Source organism: Python bivittatus, unplaced genomic scaffold, assembly GCF_059951505.1.
Source record: "Python bivittatus isolate LINGU-HERP-01145 unplaced genomic scaffold, Pbiv_v1 ctg000080_np1212, whole genome shotgun sequence".
NCBI lineage: Eukaryota > Metazoa > Chordata > Lepidosauria > Squamata > Pythonidae > Python > Python bivittatus.
The window spans coordinates 64,878,117-64,889,707 of record NW_028277035.1 but is presented as its reverse complement, the minus strand read 5'-3'; the positions used below and the strand labels follow the sequence as shown (position 1 = coordinate 64,889,707).

General features: G+C 41.8%; 1 protein-coding gene across 2 annotated transcripts in view; it reads right to left on the bottom strand.

The window, feature by feature from the left end:
• Nucleotides 1-4,866: 4,866 nt before the first annotated feature.
• The window catches only part of CHST13 (carbohydrate sulfotransferase 13), a 58,110-nt gene continuing 51,385 nt past the window's right edge, over nucleotides 4,867-11,591 (bottom strand). For both annotated transcript variants that reach the window (XM_007425185.4, XM_025164753.2), the window contains exon 3: nucleotides 4,867-11,027. In XM_007425185.4, the coding sequence (XP_007425247.1) occupies nucleotides 10,182-11,027 (846 nt within the window). In that variant the 3' untranslated portion in view covers nucleotides 4,867-10,181. The remainder of the gene's footprint in view (nucleotides 11,028-11,591) is intronic.

The following is an 11,591-nucleotide window of genomic DNA, read 5'->3' as shown; positions in this document are numbered from 1 at the left end:
AGGGCCTGTAACATGCCCAACCTGATGGACCAAATTGGATGGGTAGAAACAACTGGAGAAGATGGTCCCTCAGGTAACCTGGTCCCAAGCCATGAAGGGTTTTAAAGATAATAACCAGCACCTTGAATTCCACCTGGAAACACACTGGCAGACAATGCAGCTCATGCAGCAGTGGTGTTACATGTGTTGAATATCCAGCACCATTGACTACCCGTGCAGCTGCATGCTGCACCAGTTGAAAGTTGAAGCTTCTGAATGCTCTTCGAGGGCAGCCCCATGTAGAGTGTGTTACGGTAATCCAGACAAGAGGTTACAAGGGCATGAACGACTGTGAGCAAAGCCTCCTGGTCCAGGAATGGGTGCAACTGGCACACAACCTAAAGGTGTGTAAAGGCCCTCCTAGCCACAGCTGCCACCTGCTCTTATAGCAGGAGCCATCAGTGCAAGAGGACCCCCAGATTGCACACTGGGTCCACCTGGGGCAGTGCCGCCCCATCCAGGACCAAAGATGGAAAAACTTTGTCACCGGAAGGCCTAAATACCCAAAGCCACTCAGCCTTGCTTGGGTTGAGTTGAAGTGCATTGCGCCCCATCAAGCCCCTACAGCCTCCAGGCACTAGGACAGGACACCCAGGACATCAGTCAGGCGGCCTGGGGGGGAGATATAAAGCTGGGTATCATCAGCATATTGATGATACCTCACCCTCACTCAATTACTGTTGGTAAGCAAGGACTACCTAAATGAAGCCACTAGTAATGATTGTTAGGGACTATGCAGCTGAATGCCAATTTTACACAAATGACACCCAGATCTATTTCTCCTTTCCACCTTCTCTAATTGTGTCAGCTCTGTGGTTGGCTCCTGGTTGAATTATACTGAGATCTGAAAGTTTAAGAAGCAGCCAGAGCCTAGAAAAGACTAACATGTTTTGGAAAATGGATTAGACTTTCCCTCCAACATACATGCACATGTGTTCAGGGATGTCCACAAAGGTTTTAAAAAAGTAAAGATGGTAGCCACATCTGCACGATCAAAACCCTGCCCCTTTTTTATGTGTTCCATGTCTGCAGTGCATGTAAAAATGGGTGGGGCTTCAGTCAGAGAGCTGTAGCCAACCTGACTTTTTGAAGCCCCCCCCCCCCATTTCCATGAAAGCCCCTGCACGCATCCACCTTTGATACAGATGATATCACCTTAGGCATTTTTGAAATGAATAACAGACAGCTGCTTGAAGCAGACTGAAAAACACAGAGAAATGTGAATTTGGGTATCTGTCGGTACCTTAGAATACTGGGGAATATCTTACTAAAAAAAAAATTATGCAGGATCGGTGGACATTCACTATCTTCAGAATTTTCAGCTGAATGCCAGGACCTCCATGCAGCCAGGATATTTGCAAACAAATACATGCTTTGCAAATGCCAAACTGCCTCCCACAACCAAATTCCAAGGAAATCAGCCCCAGGTAAGTGTTCTAGGAATCTTTACCTTGCACTCAGGAACAGATTGCAAGTAAAAACACATTCTACTTTAGAGGAATTGGGTAAGAGCTGCAGGGTTTTTATTTCCTTTTGGTTTTTTGCATCTTGCAGCAATTACAGACTTTTTTTTAAAGCCCTTTGTGGAAGAAACAAAGATTTATTACTAAGTCAAGTCCTTTAGTGTTATGTTGAAACAATTAAAGTCCATTCAGAGAGCCATCCAGAGAGTGGGCCTGAGTTTTCCACTGAAAGAGAGAGAACTGTGTGACTGTTTGAGGGAAGCCAGATTAGCTCCACTGTATCCAATATGCTCTAATCTAATTGACCAAAGGTTGAAGCCAGGTGAAATTCTTCAGACTTTTTAATAAGAGAGAGCTGATGGATAGTTTTACTGTGTGGATCACAAAACAAAAGACAAAGAGAATTACTGTTCTCTGATTCAGAACAAAGAAACAAGGATTCTGCACTTTACAAGGATAAGAAAGGAAAGCAAGCAAATTTCAGGAGAGGGAACATTTAAAAATGGGCCTTAATTAACTCCAAAGTCTGGCTTCAGGCCTCAGGTCACAGCTGCTCAACTGCTCCCAAATGCAAGTTCTTCTTTTAGTAGCTTGCAAGAGGTATAAGAGAGGCAGCTGGCTTGAGTTGTCCAGCTGAATACAATCTAAACTAAATTATCCATCCAACAGTCCTACAGATACCTCTCTGGAACTACGGCTAGAGACCAGCCATCTGTTTGGCCTGTATCATTACATCTCTGTGCTAGGGGAAAGCTGCACCTATTGGACTGCTGCCTGTCACACCTGCTGTTAAAGGCAAGGGAATCTGATCAGGGTAACTTCTATACTAATTCCTGGCCCAAGAGTGATACTTTGCAAAACAGTCATGAACAAAAATTGTGAGTAGTACTATGCAAATCTGTGTGCTTGATGCAGTAGCAGGATTTATTGAAAGTGGAGAAGTGTTCTCATCTTAAGTCCTGATGCAGCATTTTGTAAGTCATAAGATCACTGAGCTGGAGAGAACTGAAGTCATCGGGTCCATCCATTATATGCATGAATGAGTAACTGTTGATCTCCAGATGTTGCGGAAGGAGGGCTCCCAGCATTTCTTACCATTGATCAGCTAGGCTAGGAATTGTAGTTTAGCAACATCTGGTGTCAAAGGTTGTCTAATCCAAGCTAGCCTATTTCCAACAGATGGCCCAAAGTCTATTTGAAGTTAATTTGATCTACTGTTGAACTGGCTTTTAACAAAATCAGAATTTGTGCAAGTCAGGCATGCATGATGCTGCCCATTTGATCAACAAACATGCATTTTATGTTTAATGCTTCAATTTTGCTGTCATTCTAAGTAGCCTTATAGCTATTAATACTATTGACTTAATGAGCAAAATAACAGAATACACTCACTGACACACACCCATACACACAAAATAATGACATCTGCAGAGGGAGTAAGGAGGGAGGTCAAATAAGACATGTCCATCCTGAGGTCAACACACCTGTTATCATTCTGGCATCATCATGGCTTGTTATGGATTCCCTGCACATTAATCTGTTCCAGTCATTCTGCTATTAACATTGAGCACTTAACTACTCCAACACAAAATGATCTTAGAACAGGTGTTTGCTAATATTTTTAAAACTAGAATTCCAGGATCCACAATCCAGAATTAGGTGTGATTGGCATGCATGCCCTTAGAGTACTAAGTCACATATTGGCTTGGAATGCCAGCTCTGAATTAAGCTTGTTTTTCCTACATTTTATTCTAGGGGTTGATTTTGCTGATCTTTTTGTTAAAACAAGTCAAACAGAACTTTGATGTTCCACTTCAAAAATTTCAGAGATCTGCTTATATCTGCATATCCTCATTCTGTGCTAAATTGCTTTAAATGCATTTTGTTCTGATGGAAAAGCTCTGAAAAAGAAAAGAATCTTTTGCTTAGCACACCTCAATCCTCTAGAACAAAGTATGAGCAATCTTTTGGTGCTCTTGGGACATTCTCAACATATCTGGGGGGAAAAGGACCATCGTGGGCATACTGCAATTGTACATCATGGCCAGTGTTCATCGCATAAATAAGTAGGGGTGCTACAATGATTTTTTTTTTTTCTGTTGGGGATTTAGTATCTTGTGTATTTAATGCTTTAAACTTTCCTTAGGGCAGTAGAGTTTTAATTTGTTTCCAACTTCAGCGTAGTGAGAATCTGCACCACTGATGTTCGTCAATCACACTGCTTCCATATTGGGAGGAACAGCTGGAGAGGATAGGGGGCTGATTATCTATTAATTAAATGTATTATTAAATTTCTAGGCCACCCAACTCTGACAACTCTGGGTAGATTGGCATATAGCATATATAAGACAATAAAAGCAACAATAAAACCCCAAAGATAATCTCATCTAGAGAGAACAGCAGCCAACTCCCCCACCAGCAGGGGCAAAAACAGACAAAAAGAGTTAGGGAGCACGATCCCAGAAAAGAAGTTTGGTTTGAGGAGTCACCAGCAAGGGCTATGTGTGTGCTCACACAGGATCTGAAGCACCTTTTGCCTTTGAATCCAAAGTGCTGCGCAATCTTGTATCTCCCTTTGTGCTAGACGAAACATCTAAGATAGTTCTCCCTAACTTGATGCTCTCTAGATGTGATGAAATTACAGTAATTCCTAACACTGCCAGCCAGCACAAGCAGGATGTCTGAAAATTCAGTGAGGTATAATCTCATCACATCTGGAAGATACCATACTGAGGGAGGCTGGTCTAAGCAGTCAAACAGCAACACTGAAGTATTTCCCCTTTCAATTATGGTCCCTACATGTACAGTACAGTGTTGGAAGTACATGTTCAGCAAGGTCAGTAGTGCTGGAGAAGCTGATGCTTATTTTGTTTCTCTGTTTCTTTCTAGAATTATTTTGTTCAATTGCAAAGCAAGTAGGGCTGTGCAGTGCTTTGGATTCAGTTTGGAAGAGGTGCTTTGAATGTAGGGGAGCATCAACACAGCGCCTCTTTGCGGCTCATGAAAGCAGATGCCTCAGTTTCCAGGATCCCATAGCTCCGTGCTTCCTGAAGGACCCCTCTTGAATGGAATCTGGAATATCATACAATCCTAATAGTGAGCATCCCACATTTTAAAAATGGCTTGTTGAAATGTGTTGTTGTGGTATGCTAATGCCCAATAACTACTACCATGGAAACATTTGAAGACTTGTTAAGTGGAAATGGTCAGACTTTCCAGCCAGTTTCAATACCAGAAAGGAATGTAGCAGAGAACAGACCTGTAATTACAATATAGAAAGTCACATTAAAAAAATGAACAAATAAATAAATGAGCAGTGTTGGTCATCTAAGAAAAAAAAAGGATCCAAAATCCATTATGGGTAAGATATTTATTAGGATTAAATAAAATTAACACAAAATATTTTGCACGCTTTCACGTTTTCCAGAGCTCTTCATCAGTGAGGATGTGCAAAAAGCGTAAGGAAAAAAAAAAGGCATTTCAATGCATAAAGAGCTATGACATTCCACTTTAATTAAATGGCTGCAGTTCATCAGTTTGACCTTAAGATGTCCTTATAGCTCCATATTGTTTCTAGGTATTATAGGTATCAGAAGTTTACATTTAACTGTAGGAGTATCGAACAAAAATCACTTTCAGAAGGCCTGTAAAACTGTTGCAGTAAAAGCACATCTCCAGATGGACAAGTCAAAAGGCACCATGTAATTACTCCACTCTTCCCTCCTTAACAAATTTGTGCGTGTGGTATGAGAAGAGTTGGAAGAAAGGGTAAAATTACATTACAAATGGAAAATGATGACATCTGGATCTCCTGCAAAATTCCACCACTGAGGGAAGGTTGTTGCATGGTAACAGCCTTGTCTGGAAACATCAGAAGAGCTTTGTGAAACTTTCAAGACTAACAAAGGTAGTCAAGATGTTGTGCTGGGATGAAGAAGCCCCAGGTTCAAGTCTACCATCAGTCACGTAAGCTTTGGGCCACTCATGCTCTTTCAGCCCAACCTACCCCATGGAGTAGTTGTGGAAGGGGAAAAAAGAAAAAAGGAAAGTGCTACGTAGGCTAGGCATACCAAAACTGAGCTGTAGTAATTTCTAGCACCACTGGATGGTAGCAAAAAGATACAAAAAATTGTGACTTTGGATTTTGGCATGGCTATGGAGTGCCTAACATACCCCACCTTGAGCTCATGCAGGAAAATGGCATACAAGCTAACACATAAATAATTTTAATCAATAAATAACAAAACTAGGGCAATGCTCAGAAAGAAAAAAGGAGCCCAAGGCTTGCAAGAGCCACTTACAAAAGAATCAGAGCCACTGGGAGAAATGCTGAAATACATAGTTACTTTTCACTTCTGTGTGTGTGAATGTAAAATATTTAGTGAATTCCATCAGCAGGGACCCTGTAGTTGAGCCTTCTCAATGGAGAACAGCTTGCCCTCCTGTACACAGACTGCCACTGCCCTGATGAGTTTCCACGGGAAGAACACATTTGGGGGGCGTTTAGTTTGGGCCTGCCACTGGTGGATGGCGCTACTATGGCTGATGCTGTCATTCGTTTCTAATCTTTGCTGTATGATTCTCAAAGGCAGTTGGAATGAAGCCACGGAGAAATGGTAGCAACAAAATAAATACCGTCACCCCCCCCCCCCATGCATTTAAAAACTGGTTGGCTTTGCAGGACATGCTTGCCCAAAGTTAGCCGTGACCTATTCAACCTAATTAGAAATGGAACTCTAAAATCACACATGCAAGGTTCACGCAACCTTGCTAGGTTAATTTTCAGTTCAGCAAGTTATGCCAGTAAAGCTCACTGAACTTTATGAGGTTTTCTTCAGAATAAACATGTGAGTGCTATTACCAAAGGATGTGGCTTTTTCTTCTTTTGCTTTTTGCTTTTTCATTACCTCTATTTCTCATTGGGTGGCAATGTGCAGATGTGTTTGCACTAGGAGTGCACAAAACATTTTTAATTTGAACTGTGTGTTATTTGAAACATCCTACTTGCAGAAAAAAACAATGGTTTCATGTGTGCAGATTGGCTGTTTTGTCCAGTCTGGAAGTATTTCAGGGTTGAAACACTTCCAAAATTATTGAAACAGCCACCCCAAGTTTGAAAACAGCTGCTTCCCACCTGAAATGGGTATTTTGCACTTGGCAGGATGTGTCTCACATCTGAATCGGTGTGTGAAACTGTGATTAAAGGCACCAGGCTAGAAACAGGGAGACTGTGAGTTCTAGTCCCGCCTTAGGCACAAGGCCAGCTGGGTGACTTTGGGCCAGTCACTCTCTCAGTCCCAGGAAGAAAGCACTTCCACTGACTTCCAAAATCTTGCCAAGACAATTGCAGGGCCTTCTCCAGGCGCCAGGAGTCAACACTGACTTGAAGGCATGAAAAACAAACACACACCAATTACTTTCTACTTCCATTTCATGTATCTGATAGAAACAGCCTGTCACCTACCAGAATAAACTAATAATCTCTTACAATTCTGTGCCATTTTACTGATAATCCTGGTTCAGTTACTACCTCTAAGCTTCAGCTAAAATATATAAATCAGGACATAACCTGCCTGAACTTCTGAGACCAATATCTGGAGTTTCACTGCCCTTCCATTAAAGTCAAATGTTTGCGAAGCGGTGAAGTGACCAGGCCTTATCTGCAATGGTGACTTTCAGAACAATATCCATCTAGCCCATCAGTGATGGTTTTTGCTGGTTTGTGTGTTTTTAGAGATTCACCTATTCAACACATTTGTATTGTTAAAATAATTTGATATTCCTAATGCAGTGATTTTTATATTCTGCATTTTAACTGTTTTTCCCTGATTACGCTATTGTTATTTCTTATTGCATTTGTATTCTGCTTTTCTGCTTGGATCTCAAAGTGATGCATATGATTCTCAATCCCCCACTCCATTTTATCTGCACAAGTTGCTACCTCTGATAAATTACCATTGAGGAAAAAAAAGGATAAATGCTGGATTACAAACAAACAAACAAATCAAATTACAAGCTATTCATTAAAAAAAAAAAAAAAAGCAAGATCAAACTGTAATGCCCCTGAGCACATTCAGGTCCTGCAGTTTTTCATATGCCCAACAGCAAATTCCCATAGTTGCCTACTCAGAAGTAAGTCCCACTCACTTCAGTATGACTTTTCAGGGAGACAGAGAGAGGGCTGCAGCCTACTTTACCAATGGACATCATTTTGGGTAGATCTGTTCACTTTAGCAGAAACATCTGCCCAGAACAGGAATTACATATCAATTCACTAGAAGTAAATATTTCAATGGGATTTTTATTTAAATACCATAATAATCCTATGTTTGTTTTTTTAAGTGCAGTTTAGTCACTAAGTAACATCATGCTTTCTTCCCACACGGCACTGATCACTCAATTTTGCACACTGGCACACATTAAGTTTTGTTCTTGATACCTTTGGACAATTTACTGAGGAGATTAGTGCAACTGCCTAGTTCAGTTTTTAAATAATATGGATTTCTAATTCATCAGTATTGCCAGCTTTGAGTGCAGTTAATTAATTGTCACAACAAGGATTGGGGAAAGCTGTAAACCACAGAGCAGACAGCATCACTGGTTACATGTTAGTGCAAAAATAATGTTGGTGCATTAAAGGAAGCCACAGGATGTATAGAAACTACATAGTTGCAAAGGAATGTAATAATCTGCCACAGAATTAGAGCAGCCTTAAGCATCCCAACCAGAGATTTCATTGTAAATAGCACCCTTCCCAAGCTGGTGCCTCTCCTACATGCTGGGATCAAACTTTCAGAATTCCCAGCCAACATGGCTGCTGGCTACGTACCCAGAGATTGTAAACTTGGTGTAATTGCTTAGCGACCAAAATTCCAGCCCCAATTGTGGTTGTAAGTTGAGGACTACCTATAATCATAAGAAAAAGCTATGGCCAGAATCTAAGCTAGCTAAAATTAAAGCTTGGATCAATACTGAGAGCCAATACAGGTGAGCTGACTAATTTAAACTTTGTACTACTCAATCCCCTCTTGGGAATTCTCTCTAGCCTAATAGAAAGCAGGCAACCATGGGAAAAAAGGCCACATTCATATAGCAGGAGGACAGAAGACCCGAATCACAATGTTTTTAATTTGTATGTCCTGTGTACCTCAAAGAGCCCAAGTACATTCAGCACAGTATTGCATAAATCAAATTATTCACACAGAATCAGATGTGTTGGATTATAATTCCCAATTCCTACCCAGTCTAGACATGCTTAGTGGGACTTAAGGGTGTTAAGATCCAACACATCCAGAAGGCACATGTTGGGGAATGTTGCTGTACAATAACTCTACTTCCAGCTGATTTACATAAAAGAGGTGATATGTTTTAGTATATGCAGAAATGTAACCAAGTAGACAAAATGCCAATTTAAGCACAACTGTCCATGTGGACTGAATTAAGTTTATTCTTCAAGGCTTGCTTTTTCAAGTACAAGCCTCCAGCTTTACCAGTTAAGTATCTGTTTTTCTCTCTACAGTACCCTTCCACATGCAACCTCTGTCTCCCAAACCATTTCCTGCAGTAAAATAAATTCTTCTGCTTATAAAAAGAAGACAGCTATTTTAGATAGAAAACATTACTTGACTGACACAGTATAGCAATGTTCTACAGCAAAAGGCATTGCTCATGCTTAACCCAAGACATGTCTTCTGAAGATGCTGTTTAAGGGCAAAGTAGGACCTCTGATCAATGCTCTGTTCAGCTTTCACAACCCAGTGCTCTCCAAATGTGCCAAATTATAATTCCCATTATCACCCAAAAGTGCTGCCATATTGGTAAGAGGTGACAGGTTTTGGTCAAAAACATATAAGAATTCTAACCAAGCCAACACTGCCCAAGCCCACTATTCTTCCAGTGTCAGATATCACCCACAAAAAGACAGTTCTAACTCACCTGGATAAGGGTCCACTAATTAAACTGAAGAGCTTGGATCTGGAACATAATTTGGCTAGGCCTACATGAAACAGGACACCACAACAACTCTTGTGCCAATACATATTCACATGGAAAAAGCCAAGGCGAATAATTAAATATTTCTTTTGGTCAAGATATTCCTGCAACCTGCACATAAAAGTGGGCAATCCACCAAGCATTGCTCCAGTGCACATCTATGGAATCTGCATGGGAGCAGAACTTGACTGGGTGGTTTCGGAAAAAACGCAGTTCTGTAAACACCAGCTGCAAGAAAGAGGGTAGAAGGGGGAGATGCAGTAGACTCTTGTCTCACAGAAAATTCTGCCCCACGCCAAGTAACTGTTCACAATGAGACACTTCTGGCTCATATTCCCCTTTCCTCCGTCAGTGAAGAAGAGACAGGTTTGAAGGAATTATAATTGAACACATTAAATGCATGCACATTTTATTACGTCTGCTACTTCCACAAGGACTCTCCCACCTCCTGACAAAAGGTCCTAATTCCAGTGCTTCCTAGAAACAAATGTTGTTTAAGGAACAGGAGGAAGGATAATCAAATAAGAGTAGGTTCTGTCACTGAAACAGAGGAATGAAAGAGAGAGAACTATGCCAGCTGATAAAACATAAAAAACGGGCATAGCTGAAATTGCAAGCATCTCCTATCTATGGCAGTTGGTTGACAGCAGAAATGATGAAGAAAAGGCATGTTTCTGGTAGCCAGTCTCATCGGAGGTGTAAATAAGAAGGGATGGTGTAATTGAAGAGCAAATAATCCATCTTGTATAAATTAAATAATCTTTTTTGGTAGAAGGGGCTGATATTCTTGAAGAACTTTGCTGTCAGGTTATTGTTGGTTCTGGTGGTCTTGGAAGAGGATGGGAACTTGATGCCTGCATCAGCCCCAACCAATTGCAAGATATAGTTGGCATCATCAACCAAGGTCTCATACTTGCCAATGATATCATAGTGGACAATGCACGGATGGCAAAGGGAGTGCACTCGCTCCCAATGCTCATTGAAAGGCTCCTCACGCTGGGTCTTTGGATCCAACAAATAGTACACAAACTCCTCAAAACGCACATCATGGCCACGTTCCAGGGCCTCGTTGCTAGGGTCCTGACGATGCCGTCGGATGATCTTGGTCCCATATCGTTTATGGAATGCCGTGTTGTAGCTACGGGTAAATTTGTTCCGGTAGGCTGAGACTAGCCGTTCAAGAGGCTCCCGTACGAAGATGAATTTGAGGTAGTTGCGCAAGCGGTAGTTGATCTCAGGAGTGCTGTACTCAGAGAGCACGTGCAGGTTGGATGGTACGTGCGCTTCATGTGCTGGGATTTCCAGCGGGTCCTGGTATTTGCCCTGCCCTGTCAAGACCATCATGACTCTCTTCCAATTAGTGCAAGCCACCTTGGGGACATAGCAGTACAGCAGCCCATGCACATCATCAACCACCAGGTGTCGCAAGTCGTCTGAAGTCAGGAGGCGCCGCTTGCGGGTGTAACGATGGCACATATTGCTTAGCAGTTCCCTCCTGTGCTGATGGGTTGCCTGCAGGGAGGACTGCTCAAACTGAGGAGACATAAGGCAGGAGGAAGGGGGAACAGGAGTCACCACATGCTGCCTGCCGAGCTCCTTTCAACAGATCCCAGTAATATCCCCCCTCCATGCCGCCAACGCCCATGCGCAGGAGCTGGTGTCTTTGGACACCTTTAAGATTCATGTGTTGTCTTATCACTGGTTATAATTACTCCTTCAAGTGATGCACTTACCCTTTAACAGTGGGGATTTAAAGGTTAACAGAAAGTAAAACTGGTAAACTAGGGGTCCTTCAGGTGGAACAGGACTGCAGTCTCAGAACTCCTAGCTAGAAAGTCCAAATCTCAGCACCACACAGTCTATCGGTCATGAGACTGGGAAGGACTGGCACAGAGAGGAGAGATTATTAATCCAAATTTCCCATTCTGAGTCTCATTTTTAGTCTTAGAAATGGTTAAGGAGCAGTTGACTTTGGCAGAGAAAGGGAAAGGTAAGGGTCTAAAGGTGCTCCATTTCATTTTAAACTTCATTGCTTTTGTGACTGACATTTCAGTTGAATGTATGTGTCTACACTGAGGAGAGGGGTATAAATCCAAA